The sequence below is a fragment of the Gracilinanus agilis genome, chromosome 3 (assembly GCF_016433145.1).
Source record: "Gracilinanus agilis isolate LMUSP501 chromosome 3, AgileGrace, whole genome shotgun sequence".
NCBI classification, from domain to species: Eukaryota; Metazoa; Chordata; class Mammalia; order Didelphimorphia; family Didelphidae; genus Gracilinanus; species Gracilinanus agilis.
In genome coordinates, this window is record NC_058132.1 from 243,897,641 (window position 1) to 243,919,485 (window position 21,845).

Consider the following 21,845-nt stretch of genomic DNA (forward strand, 5'->3'; position numbering starts at 1 on the left):
CCAGCCTCCATTGAGGTGTCAAATTAACCTTCCTAAAGCCCAGAGTTGACTAGATATTCTGTAAATTCCAATATTTCCCTCTCACCTCCAGCATCAAGTATAAGGTCCTGCGTGGCATTCAAAATTCTTAACCTGGTTCTTTCCCACCTTTTCTGGCTTTCTATTCCTTCCCTCCCACCCCCAACCCCCAAAATGTGCTGTGACTCAGTGATGCTGGCTCCCTTACTGTTTCTCACACAAGGCACTCTCTCTTCTGAGCTGAGCCTTTTCCCTGGGGTTCCCCATGCCTGGGATGCTCTTTCCTGGCTTTCTTCAGAGTCCCAGGTAAAATGCCTATGAGAAGACTTTCCTGATCCCCCTTAATTTTTTAACATCTCACCAATTTTTCCCGTATATATTTTGCTTGTACATGGTTTGCAAGTGGTCTTCCTCATCAGACCATGGCTCTTTGAGAATAAGGAATGTCTTTTGCTTTTCTTTGGCTCCCAAACACTTAGTGTACTGTTTGGCACATGGGCACTTAATAGATGCTTATTGACTGGCTGAGAAGGGTAGGAAATTGAAGATATGATAGAAAAAAAAGACCTGGGTTCATCTGTAGTCTCAGACACTTCCTAAGCTGTGTATTTCTGGGCAAGTCACTTAACCATGACAGCCTACTCAAGTGATGGCAAACCTTTTAGAAATGGAGTGCCAGGCCCCTACCCCACTTCCAGTGCTGGGTGCACCCTGCTCTGCCCCTTACCCCACTCAGGGGAGGGAGAAAATGCTCCCATTAGGCTGCAGGGCAAAGGTGTGGATGAAGTGAGGAATGTCCTCAATGAATGTAGAGAGGGGGAGGGGAGTGGCCCAAGCACTCTGCTCCCCTCCACCTCTGCCACCTGTGAGCCACCCACCTTACCCTCTGTGCACTCCCATTTGGCTGCTAGGCAAAGAGGTGGGGATGTGAAAAAATGTCATCAGACACAGTGGAGAAAGGGTGGGGAGCAGCTATGCACTCTGCATGCCATCTTTGGCACCTGTGCCATAATTGCCATCATTTATTGCTTCTAAGACAAAAGGTAAAGCTTTAGGGAAAAATAAAAGAATGGCCAAGGTTGTCTGCAAATCTGAATAATTCAGAAGATGGTACCCTTAAGAGCTATAGGGAAGTTAAAGGGGAATGAGTAGGGAGAAAGGAGATATTAGTTTGGGACATATTTAATTGAGATGATGAGGATATCTATTTGGAAATGCCTAGCATGCATTTTGGTGATGTGGAATCGGAGTTCCGGAACTAGAATTATACAGAGAGGTCTAGTAATTGTCTACAAAGATAATCATAGCTAGGTGGCCCAGTGGATAGACGGCTGGGCGTGGAGTCAGGAAGCCTCATATTCTGAAGTTCAAATCTGGTCTGGCTTGTGGGATAGAGAATGGAATCACACGCAACTGACCCAGAGCAAGAATGGGAAAATGAGATGGAGAAATGTGTAGGGCAGATATGGGAAGCACTGGGTTGGTCCCCCTAGGTATGATGGGCTAAATGAATTCATTGGATGGGGAGAGATGGTAATGGTCTCTCGAAGTCTGACCCAGATGATGTTCTAGTCAGAAGGACAAATGGCAAGATGTCCAGGATGGATGAGTTGGGTGACTTAAATCCTGCCTCTGATATGCCAATTGTGATCTTAAGAAAATCTCAACATCTCAGGCAACTCCAAGATTGTAAATTGCAGAAGTTTCCAATGTCTGGATTGGTTGAGGGAGTTCCTCCTCAGGGAGTTACTTCCCTTTTGTTGTTCCATCATGTCTAGCTCTTCATGACCCCATATAGGGTTTTCTTGGCAAAGATAATGGGGTCGTTTGCCATTTCCTTTTCCAGTGGATCAAGGCATATGTTAAGTGATTGCCCAAGGTCACACTGCTAGTGTCAGAGGTCAAATTTATGCCAGTTAAATCTAACTTCTGGACAAAAAGTTTATTAGTAGAAGGAGTACATAATAGCAAGTATTATGTGAATTGTATTTTATAATAAGCACGACAATCTAGATGTTTGAGAATACTATCTTTGAGAAGACTAAGAATGCAATCAAGGGGAAAACTTGACAGGAACTCAATTTAAATGCTGGAAGGGACCCTGGAAACCCAACAAACCAAACCTCCCTGTTTTAGAGATGAGAAAACTGAGTCCAGATGTTAATTGACTTGTCTAGGGTCACACGACCGCATCTGAAGCAGCACTCAGAACCTGTCTTCCAAGGCTCATGACCCATCTACCATGTCAATATTGTCTCACCTGGAACTAAAGCAATTTTAGGACCAGACTTAAAATGCTTAGTTATAATTCTTTCTCATACCTGTCTCCCTAATCCCCAAGACATGGTAGGTTATTATGCTTATAAAATTTGTTTCATAGGTCACAACATAAAAATTCCAAACCACTCATTTCTTAACAAATTTCCAATATCTGGAGCTTACCTTCAATCCCTGTGACAAAGTCTGAAGGAACTACTGAGTTTTCATGAGACAATGTGGTTATTGTGGACATGGGAAAGGTACAAGTTGGGGTCTTATTTCTCCTCAGGCACTAGTTGCTTATCTTCACAAACCTTGACTCTCCTTATCCATAAAAAGGGAATAAAATCAGTAATACTTCAACTCTAATATGCTTTACAACCTGTACACCATTTTATAAATGGAATATATCACCTTTATTAAATTGGTAATATAGATGTTTCAGGATTTTCTCTTGAAGACCCATCAAGGGCAACTCTCCTCCCAAGGAATATATACTTGATGTAATCCTAGAACAAGTGAAGCTCCAAATATCTTCAAGTATTTTTCCACTTGGATAAATGCTTAGCACTTAGAAGAATGCTATTACTAGATGGGAACTGGAGAGATTTAACACTCTAAATAGACAACATGATTTCATTATATCTTTTTATTTTAAGAGGGTGTGTTATGCCATAGGGACATAAGCAAGTAGTAGCAAGAAATGTGACTAATCACCTAATTGTATTATCATTGAATTTGACAAAATCCCTCATATTTTCAATGCATTATTGATCAGGCTTTGCAGGGTATCAACGATTTTTTCCTTCTTAAACCCCTACCTTCTGTCTTATAATTGATAGCATTTCCACAATGTAAGTGTGGCAAGGGCTAGGTTAAGTGACTTGTGCAGGGTCACACAGCTAGAAAGTGAGGCCACATTTGAACCCAGGACCTCTCTCCATCACCACCTAGTTGTTGCCCCTCAACAGTAATTTTTAACAGTATCTAAAGTTCCCCATGAGATATACATACTTCACATGTCCACCAAAACAATAACTGTCTTTATTAGCTCTAGAGCTAAATCAATTGCCAATAATACAACTTATTTGCTTTTTTACAGCCAAGACTACCAAGTTCAGTGTGCCTTCCACTTTCATGTTCCATGCAAATGGTACAATAGGATCCGAAACTTATCACCATTCGGACTTTAATCATTTGTAAGATGGGGATTATCAGCAGTACTCATACCTCACAGGAATAATCAATCAGTGCTTGACAAATTTTAGAAGTTCCACATTAAAACTAACTATATTGGGTGACAAGTTGTATATTAAAACAATTGAAGCCTCAGAAAAAACCCAAGCTTCCTTAATACTGAATATAACACTTGAAAACTGAAGCAATAAATGTTCAAGCACCATCTTTTTAACATCAAAAAATCATTCTGTGTATGAGCACTCATAAAAAATAATCCTGGGCATGTTTGAAATTTAAGATTAGAATTTCATAAACTTTCCATTTTACACTAGTTTGTTTCCACATTATAGCTAAACTTTATGTACCCACCTTTATACCATACCTATAGGATCCATTTCATTCTTGTCAACCTAATTGCCTAAAAACAAAGGAATGATTTTGGTGTTAATCATAACCAGTGAAAAACACCAGGAGCTGATATCTGCCAGATCCATTACATGCTGCTCTTTTATGTGTGTGCCTGCAAACTAAATTAGGATATAACTGGGAGATATTCAACAAAATTAAAATACAAAACATGTTTACAAATGGCTTTTTAAGTCATCATGCAGCCAAAAGGGATTCTTATACTTTGGCTCTAAATCACTGCTTATGGGTTTTTTGAGCAAAATGGAAATGGTCAAACATCTATACCATGGCTTATGGCTCAACTAATTTCCTTAAATGCCTTCTTGCAGCCAATGTCATTAACTGTACAAACATCTCAATCACTACAATCCTGTATCTAGTCATAACTTTCAAAGTTCTTGCAGGTAGAATTTGCACAACACCTCTGGTAGGCTCTAAAAGCCTACAAACTCCATTAAAGCCAACTAATCTAACCCCTATTTTACAGGTGAAAGGTAAATGACTTGCCCAAGATCAGGCAGCTGAATTGTGGCCACCTCATTTCAAATTGGGACCTGATCTCCAACTCATAGGTTTTACTGCCCCATAATCATATACTCAAGTCATAAAACTGTACCTTAAGAACAGGTCCAAGCTCACTAAATGTACATACAAGACCAACACAACCTTAATCTACATTCCTGACTTTTAAAACACATATGCAAAAGCACCTTTCACCTAATGACATTGATAGATGGTGCAAGTTCCTAAAACATGTGTATAAACTCCATCAGATATACTGTGAATGCTATTTTAAAAAGCTCTTCAAATTGCTTTGCATCCATTATAAATTTTTCTTCCCCCTTCTAGTCCTTTCAAAGGCATCCACAGTCCAGTTATTGATGAATTTGCTTATTTCACCCATTACCATTCCTAACAGTTAAGGTCAATCTGTGTCTTTGTTAGAATTTTTCTCAATTTCCCCCCCTGTTGTCTTTGGAGAGTTAAACAAGATGTTTTCTCTCCCTTATCAGTATCTCAGCAATTTTCTACTTTACCTGTTTGTATTTAATGTCCACTGAATAATGCATACTCAACCATCACTGTTGCTTAGAAAATGTTCCTCACACACCTGACTTCAACTAGAATTGTTGGCACAGAACACACCACACACACTTTGCAAAAAGATTTTAATGAAAATGTATTACTGTATACATTGTTACAATTAAGCATTATGAGCAATTCCTTCTAGGTTCTGAAAATCCAGAATATCTTCAAGTATTTTGCAAGTACTTGTATAAAATTCTTCCACTATTTATACAATTACCATAATAGCAAGTAAATATAATAACAGTAAGCAGATTGTGTAGTCTTTTATATTTGTTATGACAGAAACCCTGCCATTTTAGAAACAGGTGTCAGCTGCTGCAACACTGCAGCACTCAACTGCCACCTTTGACAACAAAGCTGTTTGCGCCAGTCATTAATATTACTATAGTTTGAGCTATTTTCTCTTAAACTGGTGTCAGAGTAAAATAGCCAAATTAGGATTCCCCTCCGTAGAAAGTTTTTTTAAGGGCAGATTTGCATGAATCAGAAAACCATGGTCAAATGGGCATTAGAGATGTCACCAATCATCTTTTAAGAATATCAATGTCCCTCCCTTCCCGTGAAACAAACACATCCAGAAGTTTCGAACCCAGTTATCCTGTGTGTAAAATTTTATATGAAATTTGTACTCATAACTGGGAAAATCAATAGGCACAAGTTTGACTGCTTTTCAGTTTTCAAAAACAAATTTTACTTGAATACATATCCTGACACTTAGAATTCGTAAACCAAAATTCCTGATGAAATGAAGCCACTAAACCAAGTGGAATCATTTGAGATCATTTAAGTGAACTTTGCTCCTCTAGTCTATTTGCTATTTATGACGGACCCCCCCCCCCAAAGTGTTATAGTGTTATTTTTTAAGTGCATTAAATAGTTGGGTGTTTGGAAGAGAATGTAGTACTCACCTGCTGGAAGTTAGTAACTGATTTGTACACAAGCCTTAATTCCTTATATTGTTATTAGCAGACCTTTGAAAAGGATGGAATACATTCCCTAACTTTGGCATTTTTTTCAAAACCTTATACAAAAAACACCTAACAATGAAACGTTTTTCTTTTTAATAAAAATGCCAAATCCTAATTTTAGGAGAAAGTTTTGTTCTGCTCCCCAACCCTTTTCTTAAAGAGAATTTAAAACTGAATTCTACAAGATTTAAAGGTATGCATCAGATTCACATATTGATTCCTTTTTTAAATTCTGTTAAATGATGTGATTAAAAAAGTTAAATATGAATCCAGATTAAGGATAGCCTTATCTCACATGAGGGAAATTGCTAGCTTTTGGTGGGGAATGATTAGGGCAAATTCTATACCTGGTATAAAGAGCATTATATCAAACACAAGCTTCTATTATTTGTGATTAATAAGGCATAAAAAAAACAGCAGTCTGAATTATTTTCACGATAATTTTAGACAGTGGGTAATACCTTATTTTATTAGAAAACAAGAACCAGAGGTGAAAAATCATAAATTTGAATGTCTAGAATAACCCTATAAGCTTATTCATATTTGCTTTACATAAAAAAGTATTTCTTTAGAAACGGAGGTCCAAGTAGTTAAGTTTCCTCAAATATGTTTATATCTAAGTCACTTCTACAAGAAATGTTTTTTTAAAAGGCCTGACAGGGGACATCTTGGTGGCTCAGTGGATTGAGAGCCAGAAGATCCTGGGTTCAAAATTGGCTTCAGACAATTCCTACCTCTGCGGCCTAGGAGAAAAAAATCAGCCTCACTGCCTAGCCCTTACGCACTCTTCTTCCTTGGAACAAATAATTCTAAGACAGAAGTTATAGGTTTAAAAAGTCTCCATATAAGAAAATTTAAGTTCTGTACCTAAATGCTAGGCTGCCAACATTTTCATTTTGTAATGAACATCTTTCACTCTCCTTATATGCAAAGTTGCTACTTCCTACTCCAAGCACCTCAAAGAAAGACATCCATTAGTCTGGTATGTTCAAATAACAGCTTTAAATCTTATAAGCTGGATAGCACTGGCAAATCACTGAACCAAACCCTCACCTTTAAAATGGAAATATGATGACCCAAGAAGACTGGTGTGAAGCTGTTGTGTGCCTTAGTTCAGTGTAAATGAGTTTAGGTCCCATTAAGAGTAAATTTATCTTTATCCAGTGATGGGCAAACTTTTTAAAGAGGGGGTCAAAGGAAAGGAAATGCTCATCTGTCAGGCTGTTTCTAAGGCAACTCTTTCAAAGTTTCATTGTATTTGTCACATTAGGAATGTCGCATGGCGCGAATAGAACATTTCAGGGGCTGCAGTTTGCCCATCACTGATATCTGTTACCAAATAACCTGGTCAACAATTTTTATATGTTTGTCACAACTGACTGAGGTGGATAGGCTGCTTCATCAATGGGCTTTATATTAGCTTTGTAATATAAAAACCACAGGTAGTTAGTTCCCTTGTTAAAATGGTCCCAGAATTAAGCAAATGGAGTTTCAAAATGATGATGTGTACATGGGGGGGGGGAGGGAATCACTCATAACTGGTAAGAGATGAAAAGCTTAAAAATGTGCATGGGACATGTAAAGTAGAAAGGGAAACTAAATGACATCATATGCAGGTATTCTTTTGTACACTGTTAAGTCTTACCCAGCCAGAAACCTTCGAATTTAAGATGATATGCAAGGCATTCCTCATATAGGCAAGTAGTTCATTCAACCTGTAAATCAAAAAGATTACTCTTACCTTGCTTTACAAAAAATTACCCTTTAATTAGTGAAAAAATTCAAAGGCAAACCTTACCTAAATGCTTATTGCCCTTCCTTGCAGGTCTAAACGCTAGACCTATCGACTGTGCCAACTCAAGTAGCTATCACTCAAGGATGTTCCAAAAGGCGAAGAACTCTTGCTAGACTTTCTTCGATATTTCAGCTGTTTATTGCAGAGTTTAACTAGCCTTTGGAAAGCAGCTCACTATCAGCACAGTATCTTATGCCTTCACTTCTCTGAAGTTGAAGCTCTTGCTGCTGCCTTGTCATTCTTTAAATATGCTGACTTGTCCACTCAATAGGCTGCGGAAGTCCTGTCTTATTGAGTTGCCTTTGATCCATAATGTGCTAGAATGCACATCTTAGGTCCTTTAATGCTGGTTAAACCGCCTTCCTCATGGCTTACTTTTTCCACTCTGTACACAAAAACTAAGCTAATACAACTTATAAACAGGTCACCATCAGACTTCACCTGCTTATAGGTTGCAAACAATTTTTTCATAAGTTGACAATTTCTCATTATTAAACTAATTTCAGAGTTAACACAAAAAGTACAGTTGGCCTCATGACCTATTAAGAAATAGTGTCACCATTATTTGAAACAAATTTCAAACTTGAAAATGAATGTTCCTCTCCCTTACCCCTTCTATCTTTATCACTATTGTCAGGAAATACTTTGCAAGCTTTTATTTTGAACCAAGAACCCAGGGTTAAATCATGAACATTGAATATGTCCTTGTGCAAGTCTTTGAACTTAAAACTGGCAAGAACTTAACCATTTTCAATATTTACCTATTTTTTTTCTACCCTGCTTTATTGACATATGCTCATTAACAATCAGTGTTGTCTGCTCATGACATTTATTGGTTTGTGAGTTTGACTTCTGGAAAATTGCCACATCTGCAACCCATTTCCATGCTCGCAAAGCATGCATCCACATATTAATACTGAACAATGGCACAAGTTAAAGCAACACGAGTAAATTCATTGAAAACCAGTCCCACCCTCCATTTATTGCTTGTTTTGCCCAGTGCTTAATTGAACAGAAAATAGAGATTTCTGGATTAAAATGTTCAGCGGCCAAAGAAAGGACAACAGTGGGACACGTATATATATATATTTAGTACTTAAAGAAACATTAAGCATCATCTGGCGCAAAACAGTAGACTTTACGTGGGGATATTGTCCCACATAATGCTGGCAAGATACCTAGATCATGGAACTCCTTCACAATCAGTGTTTTTCAAGCAAACTGATAACTCATACCAATATTGTGTTGAAGTAGATATATATGATGATGGTGATGACATGTTGTCTAGGCACTGAAGTGCAAATGAATTCTTACTTAGAATCAAACTTGAATTCAGGGTCTTCAGAAGCGAAAAGCTTGCGTACCAAACAATTGTGCTACATTGCTGCTGTAAGAAGGTAGTTTTAGAGGATTATACCTAGGCTATCCTTGGTTTCATCCAGAAAAATGCATATGGTGTAAGCAGGAAAGCATGCCAGCCATTTAAGTGTTTCACAATGCGTGCTTTTTATTCTCTTGCTCTGACAGCTTGTATAAATTAAAAAGACATTAAACCAAGGCAAGTATTTGAAGATCTTTGGGCCTCTTCCCCCCTAAACCAATTAATACAAAATAAAAACCAAACAAAAAAACCCCAAGTATCCATTATTTATTTGGATACAGCAGACTTTGTAGTGGGCTATTTCTTTTAATTCATTAAGAAAAATCTTTCAAAAGGGAAAGAAAAAATAAAACTACTGCCCCTACTCCCACCCCTCCCATCATCCAGAACTTAATTAGGAGACTATATAGATATCTCCTAAACCAACATTATGTTATGGCAGCAGTTTCAAAGGTGGCCAAGGTAACTCTAGAATGGATTTTTTTTTCCTTTTTAATAAACACAGCTAGAACTTGGCAGAGCTAACACACTAAATCATAGAGAATTACAATTAAAAAAAATATATATGCACAACCCAAAAGGTAATTTGAAATTTTCATTTGAAAGGTAAAGCTTAATGCTATCAATTCACAAATATACTAATTTAAATACCCAATCCTAGTTGTTATCTAAAACACACATTGCAAACATACAAATGATCTATTCTCTCCACTTGTCAACTCCCATTCATATCAATGGGTATTATGGTTTGGTTTGGGGAGAATAGATTCCCCTTAGACTGCAAGTCAGCAGGTGTTTCTTTACAGTTAACTTTAGCAAAATTCATACAAAATAGTAATTAACAATGATCTTCTCTACTCGTTAACTAACAAGGAAACACCTTCAAAACCGCATTTCATTAAAGTTTCTGTACTAAAATGTAGAAAAACTGAACTACACAAATATTGAAAAGTTAAAAATTCCTTAATTTTTTATTCCTGGTACCACTACCACAATTTACAGGGCAATATACCTGATGTAATGAAAAGAAAAAGAAAAGACAAAGCTACAACAGATAAAAGACCTCAGGAATGTACATCTAATTGACACTACATTGCATTAATCAATAGCTGCACTTTTTGCAAACTGTGGCTATGACAGTCCTGAACAAGAAGGGTTTCCTGTTTAAGCTGCAGTAACTTTTCTGACTATGGATCATCGTTCCTTCTGTGGCAGATTTTTACAGTTCCTCTAATGCATTTGGGACGACTGTCTCAAAGTAACCTGCAGCTTTCCTGACAACTCCTCGCTCTCTCTCCTGCTAAGAACTGTAGCCTGTTGAATAATATAGGATAAAAAAATTATTACACTCAGTGAAAAGTTCCATTTATTCTTTATCATCATGATTAATATATAAGAATACCTACCCTTTTCTGATGAGTTTTTAGAACCTTCTGCTACCATATCCACCACTTCCACCACCAGATCCATAACCACCTAAAAATAAAGCAACATATGTCAACTTTTCTTTACAATCACTATCTCAAATATTAAGGATGGAAAATTATAATATTTACCACCATAAGGACTGCCGGAGCTCCTTCCACCAAAACTGCCTCCTTTCATGGGTCCATAATTTGATTGCTGCTGCCCACTATAATTTCCAAAATCATTATAGTTCCCACTGCCACCATAGTTACCTGAAATTACAAAGATTGTCATTTTTTTACTGTACAATAACATAAATATGACATTTCCCCTGTAAAACTACTTGTATGCATATGTTCTCCTGTCAACCATGTTAGTATTCTCCACAGATGCTAGCAACCCTTTAAATGTGTCACTAATGGGACTATGCAATACCCATGGATGCCAACTGACAGGCCTAAGGCATTGGAAGGGGAGAATAGGAAAGGGATGGGGGGCAAGAGGAGAAATGACAAAACAATAAAAGAGGCAAGAATCAAAGCAATATGAATATCACGAGTCTTAGAAACAGTTTAGTAGCCCCTGTACTACAATAGAGCTTGCCTATCCCTGTTTTCTAGTGTCTAGGCAGAAAGTGAATACCCTAAAAGTTAATGCAACTGTTGGATTCGCTATTATTTCTTACTCAGCCAAACTTCTAAACTCATTGATACAGCACTGCACACAGAAGGCGCTCAAATGCTGTTGACTGTCAGGCTCATGCAGGTACTGTAACTGTAATAAAATGGAATAAACTCATACAAATACAATTATACACCCACATAAATTATGTTCAAGATTACATTAACATGGGTAACAAAACCTAGATTTAGAAAAAAAACTTTATGTAACCCCCCAAGTACTATCAAAGTGCTTAGGTATTTAACCTAGGGTTTTAAGTCTGCTCCTTTACCATTCAGATCCACTGATGTGAACATTAACCCCAATCAAGTTTTAAAAACCCCTAAAGTTAAAACAGTGGTATTTGATAATTTTAGCTAAGGATATGGCAGACAACCATTATTAAAGAAAAACAAAACCCGTACAAAAGCAAAATGACAACTTTCATTTTAATATCAATTCACATTAAGTTTTTACTAACCTACTATTGTTAAAAGCCTTTCTAAGGTTGATCATACCCTAAAAATGTTTAACTGAATGCTAATTAGATGCCGGTTTTCAACAGAGCACCCATAATATTAGAACTACACAAGATTCTAAATACAAATTTTAAACCTACCCATATTTTGAAGTAAGAAATGTGTAATGCTTACCACCACCAAAATTTCCTCCTTCATTGTAACCATCATATCCTCCACCACCACCACCATATCCACCACCTTGGTTTCCGTATCCAGGTCCACCACCACCACCATAACCCCCTCTACTACTGTAGCCAGGACCACCTCCATAGTTGCCACCTAAAAAAAGTAAATAAAGCATGGAACATAAATATTTACAAATGCATAAAGAAACACATGACCTATATTGCTAAGTTTTTAATCCAAGGATCTTTAAAAACAGAATCTTCTTTAAGGACTAAGTAACAAGTACTTATTCTACAATACTTCAGAGGATTTCATGTATGCTAAATTAATATTCTTTAAACTTAAAAAGCACACTACAATAAAATTGTCATACTGCAGAGTCTAACCTTCTAGCAATTTGTCTTATATTCAAAAAATGTAACAATATCTGTCCTTGTTAAAGAATGTGAACAAGACAAAAATTAATGCTGTAATTAAATTGTTTAAATATACTCTTGTGACGACTTAATACTTCAATAAAACATTTTCCAGAAACCAAAATTATGCTTATACTAGTTGGTTTAAGTATTTTCATCTGAGTATTTTTCATTAATAAAACTGATCAGGGGAAACTAGAACTACAACCAATAGTAAGAACCCAAAGGAGACCTTGGCATAAACTGTTAGCATGCTAATCTTAATTACAAGTCAGAGGAGTAGTAAAATCTCAGGAAAAAAAGTTGCTTATTAATACTATTTGTATACATAAAGATATAAATGGCATGCAGTGATACTATAAATGTGTCTGGTCAAAACTATATGGCTTTATAAGAAGCAAGGCTGGAGGGGCATTTAAGTGGCTGGTTCAGTGGAGAGACAGGTTGGGTGACAAGGAGGGTCCTGGATTCAAATCTGGCCTCAGACACTTTCTAGCTGTGTGGTCCTGGGAAAGTTACTTATAACCCCAACTGCCTAACCCTCATTGCTCTTCTGCCCTAGGATATACTTAGAATTGATTCTAAGACTGAAGGCAAAAGTTAAAAAATAACAAGGTTGGACCTCAGCAGTATTACATATATGTAAAAACAGTATGACTGAAGGTCCTCTTCCAACTCTAAAAAATATAATTTTAGGAAATACCACTTAAAGGGGAGTCAGTAAACATACATACATACATGCATACATATAACCCTGAAGACATGTCACATTTCATCTCCAAAATCAGTCTTGAATATAATTATCTTTAATGTTCTAAATCATACACATTTGTAATTAAGATGAAAAATGTAATAAGCCAAACACATTTTCAAAAAATTCCCAGTGGAGAGAACAATGCAAAAAAGTAGTTAAAATATAATAGCATGAAAAAAGTCTTACCATCTCCACCAAATCCATTATATCCACCATCTCCACCTCCATAACTGCCTCTGCTGCCACCACCACCACCACCATAACCACCTACAGGGGAAAAAGCAAAACACAAAAATGAATACACTGTAGATACCATAAAAATCAGGGAGGTATGTTAGAAATAAATTTTAAAAATCATTCTACCTCTTCCACCAAAATTTCCACCACGGCCAAAGTTTCCACCACCACCGCCAAAGTTTCCTCCTCGTCCCATAAAATTGCCTGAGCCACCTCCACGACCTTAAAATAATAAGGGCCAGAAAGTTAAGTCCTAAGTGTACATTCACAAATTCTCTACATATGTGCATACACATCATACAACTCACCTCTTTGTGACCCAGCAGACTGCATCTCTTGCTTCGAAAGGGCTTTTTTCACCTCACAGTTATGCCCATTAATAGTATGATATTTCTGAACTAAAGAGAACAAAGTTTCAATAAAAACCGACAATTGTCTTTGGAAAAGACAGATTTAAAGCAAGCTGTAAAGTGAGGTTATTTATTGCACCTTATGTTCAAAAGTGTGATCCTTCAATTATGTGGATTGGAATTACAACTAATTTTATCAAATCCAATTCACAACTCAAGCTAGAATGTTTCTTTTTGCTCATCCCAGATCTAAGAAATTGTTACATACCAACAATTTTGTCAACTGTATCATGATCATCAAAAGTTACAAATGCAAATCCTCTCTTCTTTCCACTCTGTCGATCTTCCATAACTTCTATAGTTTCGATCTTGCCATACTTTTCAAAGTAGTCTCTTAAATTATATTCTTCTGTATCTTCTTTAATACCACCAACAAAAATTTTCTTCACGGTTAGATGTGCACCAGGTTTTACAGAATCCTATTTTTAAAAAAAAATAAAAAAAAAATGCAACTTTCTGTAACAATTTCATGCTGAGTACACAGCATATGAACTGTTGGCATACCTCTCTAGAAACGGCTCTCTTTGGTTCTACTACACGTCCATCAACCTTATGTGGCCGAGCACACATTGCTGCATCTACCTCTTCTACACAAGAATAAGTCACAAAGCCAAAGCCTCTGGAACGTTTTGTTTGGGGATCTCTCATCACCTACAAAACACATTTTACATGTTACAATTTGTTGCCCCAGTTCGTATAAGTCTATTTCATTTAACTTTTGTAACTTCTATTTAGATTTTAACAACTTACCACACAATCTGTGAGAGTGCCCCATTTTTCAAAGTGTTCTCTTAAACTATCATCCGTAGTTTCAAAGCTCAAGCCACCAATAAACAGTTTTCTCAACTGCTCTGGTTCCTTTGGATCATGACCCTCCTCCCCCCGGCGGCGGCGACGGCGGCCGGAGTCGGGCTGGGGGCGGCCGGGAGGCTGTTTTACCTCCATTTTGAGACCTGGACTAAGCATTTTTAATAGTCATTTTTTGGTAGTTAGAATTTTTTAAAGCATTGAAATATTTTATTTTATTATTTTTTATCTTTTATTTTATCTTTTATTTTTATTTTAGAATATTTTTGCATGGTTACATGATTCATGTTCTTTCCCTTCCTCCCAAGCCCTCAAACTTCCCACAGCCAACACACAATTCCACCAGGTTTTACATGTATCATTGATCGCAATCTATTTCCATATTAATTGATAGTTGCACTAGGGTGGTCGTTTAGAGTCTGTATCCCAAATCATATCCCCCTCAACCCATGTGTTCAAGCAGTTGTTTTCACTGAAATATTTTAAATAAAGGCACATACATTTCTAAAGACATAATACGATTGCACATTTATAGTCATTTTAAATGGTACCTGGACCGTTAGAAATTTAGAGATAAAAGAAACGGAAAACTTTCTCTAGAAGAAAAAAACTTTTATATCAGATGGTGAATGGAAAATGCCTAGAAATCAGTGTTAGATCTGAGAAGGAAAAACAATTCTTCCTTTCAGGCAAAATTTATTTTGCTAAATTTCCATTTGTTTTGGCACATTCTTTATCCTGTTTCAAATGTTTGGTTCATGGACTAATATTAGGCACAAGTATGAAGAATTCAATCATATACTGCTTGGCTTTCTACTAAAAACTAATTCTAATTAGTTCTATAGAAAGGATTTTCTATGAGTAAAAAGGAAGTGAAAAAGTGAAAATTCCTAATAAATATATAAACACAGAGGAAAGGGAGGTTGAAGAAACTTGAGCCAACCTAATTTTTATTAAGTTATTTCAGAACAAAAGGGACACTGTGTAGATGACATTCAGATTATGGCCAAGCGTCAGTATACAACATTGCTATTTTGAGAATATTGGCCTGCTTTGAAAAGAAGCTAAATGGTAAAACAAAAATAATTTAACTTTATTTTCTTTTGACAATGTTATAAAGTACTGTTTTTATGTGCAGTCATTGAAAAAAGCTTTAACTACTTTATAATCAGTGAACTTTTTTGAAGTCCAAAAATAACAACCCACTAAAACTTCCTGGGTACTATTAATATGGCTTAAAAGAATTTTGTTTTATTTTCTGCTTCTTATGTTAACCATTATTTTTCCCATAATATCCATAGGGTAGATATAAAAATACCTAATTTCCCCCATTCTACAGATGTTAGGCAAGGAAACAGAAATTAGGAAACTGTTAAGACTCTCTTTTTCTAAAATTACTTTATATTTCCTATTCTGCGTGCACATAAAATGTAAACTCCCTGAAGGCAAAGACTATTTCCTTTTTTGTCTTTGTATCCTTGGCATACAAGCACAGTGTCTAATACAAAGTATAGATTTAATAATTATTTGTTGAAATAATGTATTGAGCTTCCTAGTGATCATTAGAAAGGAGGAAGCAGCTTGTATTAAGTAGCTATTCATCATATGTAGTTTTAGGCACTGTGCTAAATGCTAACATCACAATGTCTGGAATGGATTTATGAGCCTAAGGAACAAAAGCAAATTATCTGGTTCATATTGGACTGGTTTATTGATGCTATAACTAAAGTTATTTGACATTAAACCAATAAAACAGACTTTTGGTTTATGTGCTTTTTAGGGAATGTCACAGGTGAATTTAACAAAGGAACATGTCTGAGGCAAGAGAGTGTGAAATTTTAAATGGATTTTAATTTTATTTTTAAGATTTAGTCAAGCCAGTATTGGTTGATACTCTCCCACATCATATGAGGCTACAAGTTACTCTTGTAACTACAGCAACTTCAACAATAATATTCTTCATCTACTTTCTGGAAAAACAAGTTTCAAGGTCAAGTTTTTATCTTTTAACTTTTTATTCAGGTAGTCTCTGGTCATTTGAGTCCAAATTCTATTATTTTAATTTGTGTCTCCCATCTTTGTAACTTCATCCACCATCCATTTAACTCCAATTCGAGTTCCTTTATATGGATAACTAGTGGGGCAGGGATAGAGCGCCAGCACTAAAACGTCTATCAATCAGGATTATCTTACTTTTGCCAAGGGATGTCCAAATGATGTACCATGAGACCAATGAGAAGGCAGACACACTTAGGTGTAAGAGATCCTGTCAACCCTCACTCAGGGTGAATTGATTATTGATTATCAAGAAGCCATTGACCCAATTTATTGATTATTATTAGCCTAACTAGTAAGTTGATCATACTTGAACCTTGTCTCTCAGTTAACATTAATTTTCAAGCATAATGTAAGAAAACCTTGCTGAATTCTCACTACTCATTGTACTTTTTGCTTTAAATACCCAGGATTGCTATATATACATATATGTATACTGTAGGTATACTTTCCATAGACCATCAGGACTAATATGAAATAAAATAGAGCATAAACATGACTGGGCTAAAATATATACATTAATTTCCATCCTTTTATATAGAGAGATGGAAATGTTTACATGTTTCAACCCATGTTTAAATATGTAACTACATAAATATTGGAACACACACCTATATGCATGCATATACAAAAGTATAAATAAAATAAAATGTTGGTCTTGGAGTCTTGGATTTATAGGTCCCACCTCTGACAAATACTAGCTGATCCCAGGTAAAGTCGCTTAATTTCTCAGCATCCCAGGCAACACTCTAAAATTGTCACCAAAAAAAGTTGCTATTCTGCAAACAATTAGCTTTGAGAACAGAATGATAATAGACTATCTAGTAAGATACTAGATAGGATCCACTATCTAGTAGGGTAGAGAGAGACTATCAATAGAGGTACTGTAGTAGGATATCTAGTAGCTCTGAAAATACTGGCTACTACTAAAACTGTGGAAAAAAATGGAAGAGTGTTCCATGCAACTCAATACTTACGTTGCACCAGGAATATAATGCTGATTATGTTTTAAAGTCTACAGCAATTTTCACAAGCCCTTCCATAATGATTCCTTCATGTGAGCCTCAACACTACTGTAGGACAGACAGGATGGGTATTATCATCTCCATTTTTATAGAGAAAGAACCTGAGCCTCCCAGAGGTTAAATGACTTATTCAAAGTTGTTCAGGTAGAGTTGAGGCTAGGACCCAATTTTCTGACTTGACCCAGCACTCTATTCAAGGGTTCCACAAATCCATAATTAACAAATATATCTTCCAAAGAATGAATAATATCTTTCACTCTATATATTACTGTTTTCCAAACAGATGTAGTTGTGATTAATAAATTCCAGCCATTTAAAAATTAGTAACAAATTCACAGTAGCTTTCTGTCATTATATATTTTCTCATTCAAAGATATTATTTAATATATATATATGTATAAACCAGTGGAATTCCTTGTCAACTCTGGGAGGGGGGAAATATGAGAGGAAGGAGAAAACATGAATCATGTAAACATGGGAAAACTTAAAAAAAAAAAAAAGATATTATTTATATGTATAACCCAGTGGGATTGCTCATCAGCTCTGGGAGAGGGGAGGAAGAGAACATGAATCATGTTACCATGGAAAAATATTTTTAAAAAATTATATTAAATTGAAAAAAGATATTATAACTAATATAATGAGAAGGTGTGAAAGTTTTTTGATGTTTAAAAGGGAAAAAAACTTGGGGATCCCTCTAGGATGCCATCTGCCTAACCCTACAACCAGTATGCATTCTTCATAACTTACTACATATTGTAGCACAGAATTTTAAGACCATTTCTGGAAGTTTTTGGTAGCAAGTCTCTTATTTAAATTTATAATGTAGATCTATTTCTGCCAATGAGAATTAAATAATTTAATCTTCCATCCAGATTTTTATTCTTCCCCAAATGCTGTATAAGTTTTTTAGATGATCAAAAAATCACTTGGGGTAATATGATGGACTCAACACAAGAACACAAGAACAACTGCCAGATTACTAATAGAATCAACTTTCAATTATCTACATCAAAAGGACTGAGTAGGAGCATAGATTAAATTAAAGGGTGAGAAAATCTCTAGGATTTCTTGTTTTCATACTTTTAAGAATGCTCTTGTAATTGCATTTATATTGGAACATAGGACTTTCTATAAATTCACAAAGAATCCCAGCAAAAACACTAGCCATACTGTGAAGAAATTAACAGAAGCTGGGAAGTTATTTATGCTCTTCTATCTTTTCTTTCTTAAAGAAATTTAATAAAATTCATTTCAGAGTGAGAGGTGATTCTAAAGCCAAATAAGGATAGAGAGGTCCTTGCTGTATTTGATGGTGTTATTTTATTCATTTACCTCTTTCCTGATCACTGGACATAAATGAATGTTTTCCCTTTAAATACTACCTGCCTTTAATGGTTCAGAGAAATATGGGAAGACTTATAAGAACTGATGAAGAGTGAAGTGAGAAGAATCAGAACAATTTATACAATAATAATATTGTAAAAATCAATTTAAAAAGACTTAAAAATTCTGACCGATATAGTGACCAACCAATGATTCCAAAGGACTCGTGACCCAATAGATTACAGATTTTCTGATAGAGAGGTAATGGACTAAGAGTACAGAATGAAGCATATCTTTTTCTTAACATGGTTAGTGTGGAAATGTTTTGTTTGAATATATGTTTGTAACAGTTTTGTTTTTCTTGTCTTTCCAATTTGGGGAGAGAAGGAGGGAGGGAGAGAGAGAAAGAAACAGAGAGAGAAAAGGGGGAAAGAGGGAAAGAGAGGGGACATCTTTGAAAAAATTAATTAAAAATTATTCCCCCCTTTAAAAATTAAGTTAAAATAAAGGAAAGACAAGAAAGATTCACTGTAACACCAAATGACTAGTACTTTTCTGCTTATGTTAAAAGAACCTAGAAGTTACATTTGTGGATAATATTGTGGTTTGGGGACAGTAAGAGCTGGGAAGGAGAAATTAAGTCTATCCTTATTTAAACCTAAAATCATGATGATGGGGAAAATAATGATGACAGGAACATTGCAAAGAACTTTTTTTAAGCACAGGTGAATCTCCAGAGGGGAAAAGAACATAAAGAAGGAAGAAAGAGCCAAAAATAGTGAGAAGTTAAAGAGTAGGACAAGGAGAACTATGTGAATGTATAAGAATTTCAAGTATGTACATATTAAAATTCAGTGTCATCATTCTTTAAAATGATCTACTTGATTACAATTTCTAGAATGAATACTTATTATTCAATTCCATGCAGACTTTTCCCTTAGGGTGACACAAAGCTGATTATACTGAAGTTGACCTAGAAAGCCAAAGGTAGAAAATTCATGGGGTTTATGCATTCTTAATTAGTCCAAGCATAACAATTTTGTTCTTGATAATTAATTTCTTTCAATCTACCTTCTACAACTGTCACATGAGAAAAAAGAAACCCTAATCTCCAAAAGCAAGGTTAAATACAAAAAGACATCAAGAAAGGAGAAAAGATAGAGGGATATACATCTTTAAATAAACAAGAAGAAATGAGATGCAATAAGGGAAAAGACACTGACTTCAGAATCAGGAGGCCTGTAGCTGTCTCTTACTAGCTGGGTCACTTTGAGTTAGTTAGGGCAACCTAGAGGTCATGTGAACCTAGAGTGAGAAAAGCCTGTCTTTGACATTTGTTAATTTGTGTCCTTGGAAAAAGTCATTTAAGTCATTTAAGTTCTCTCACCTTGATAATTCCATATATAAAATGGAGATAATAAAATTGACGTTATGTCCCTCAAAGGGTTGCTGTGAGGTTCAAGTGAGATAATATATATAAATTACTTTGCAAACTTTAAATTACTACATAAATGTCTCATAATTTTTAAGACTGTAAATTAAAGACATTTTGCCATCAGGTTCCGTGAGGGCAGTGTTCCCATATGATTATAATAATAGCTGACATTTAACTCATTACTTTGAGGTTCCAAATTTTCATTTGATCCTCACAACAGCTCTTGGGAAGGGGAAGAGATATTTTGGTCATTAGTGTACCCATTTCAGAGGTGAGAAAAATGGGGCTCATAGACCTGTTTATATCGAAAGCATTGGAGGTAAAATCTGACCCTAATGCTCTGATAGTTCAGGGCTCTTGTACTATATACCATGGATGCTCTTCAGTAGCAGAGCTTAACATGGTACCTGGCACATGGTTGTTGCTGCTGCCTAGCTGGAGGCAGCCAGGTGGCTCAGTGGATGGAGCATCAGATTTGGAGTCAGGAAGACCTGGGTTCAAGTAGAGCCTCAGACATTGACTAGTTATATGGCTCTTGGCAAGCCATTTAACACTGCAGAAGGGAAAGGCAAACCCTCCAATATCTTTGCCAAAAAAAAACCCTTACAGGGTCACAAAGATTTGGACGTGATTGAATGATTGGCATGGAGTAGGCCTTCTTAATATATATTATTTAAATATATATTTACTTTAACACCACATTATTATACAATATACAATATTATATTATGGTAAATTAAATATATATAAATATAATAAAATAATGAAGATTTCTTTTTTTAAAACCCTTACTTTCCATTTTAGAATCAATACTAAGGGGGGCAGCTGGGTAGCTCAGTGGATTGCGAGCCAGCCCTAGAGACAGGAGGTCCTAGGTTCAAATCTGACCTCAGACACTTCCCAGCTGTGTGACCCTGGGCAAGTCACTTGACCCCCATTGCCTACCCTTACCACTCTTCCACCTAGGAGCCAATAACACAGTATTGACTCCAAGACTAAAGGTAAGGGTTTAAAAAAAAAAAAAGAATCAGTACTAAGTATCTATACTATCTCTCTGCTATCTACTATCTACTAAGACAGAAGAGTAGTAAGGGCTAGAACAGTGATGGGCAAACTACAGCCCGTGGGCCAGATGTGGCTGCCTGAAATGTGCTATCCAGCTGCCCAACACTATTCCTAATCTGATGAATACAATGAAACTTCAAAAGAGTTGCCTTAGAAACAGATTGACAGATGAGCATTTCCTTTCCTTTGGCCCCCTCTTTAAAAAGTTTGCCCATTACTGGGCTAGGCAATTGGAATTAAGTGACTAGTCAACTGTCACACAGCATCAAAGTGTGTGAAACCAGATTTGAACCCAAGTCCTTCTGACTTCAAGCCTGGTATTCTACCCAGTGACCCACCTAGAAGTCCTTTAATAGATGTTTCTTGATTGATTTTAAATCCTCGGTTCTCTTTTCCCCTTTATTTCTCTGCCCTTCTTTGATTGGAAAGAATGCTGCAAAAATGCACAAAACTCTTGGCAGGCTTTCCCAACAACAAGGATGGCCACCTCAGTGGAGAAAGCAA

At 36.1% G+C, this 21,845-nt stretch overlaps 1 protein-coding gene across 2 annotated transcripts in view; it reads right to left on the reverse strand.

Annotated features, from left to right (window-relative positions):
• Positions 1 to 9,197: 9,197 nt before the first annotated feature.
• Positions 9,198 to 21,845, reverse strand: part of HNRNPA3 (heterogeneous nuclear ribonucleoprotein A3) — a 32,051-nt gene continuing 19,403 nt past the window's right edge. The window contains exons 2-11 of one of the 2 annotated variants that reach the window (XM_044669761.1): positions 14,379 to 14,501; positions 14,133 to 14,279; positions 13,837 to 14,047; positions 13,527 to 13,616; positions 13,345 to 13,440; positions 13,168 to 13,248; positions 11,818 to 11,964; positions 10,654 to 10,776; positions 10,504 to 10,573; positions 9,198 to 10,411 (exon numbers count right to left, since the gene is read on the reverse strand). In XM_044669761.1, the coding sequence (XP_044525696.1) occupies positions 10,521 to 10,573; positions 10,654 to 10,776; positions 11,818 to 11,964; positions 13,168 to 13,248; positions 13,345 to 13,440; positions 13,527 to 13,616; positions 13,837 to 14,047; positions 14,133 to 14,279; positions 14,379 to 14,501 (1,071 nt within the window). In that variant the 3' untranslated portion in view covers positions 9,198 to 10,411; positions 10,504 to 10,520. Of the gene's footprint in view, positions 10,412 to 10,503; positions 10,574 to 10,653; positions 10,777 to 11,817; positions 11,965 to 13,167; positions 13,249 to 13,344; positions 13,441 to 13,526; positions 13,617 to 13,836; positions 14,048 to 14,132; positions 14,280 to 14,378; positions 14,664 to 21,845 lie in introns of those variants that run through there. The other variant, XM_044669760.1, reaches the window with a different exon arrangement.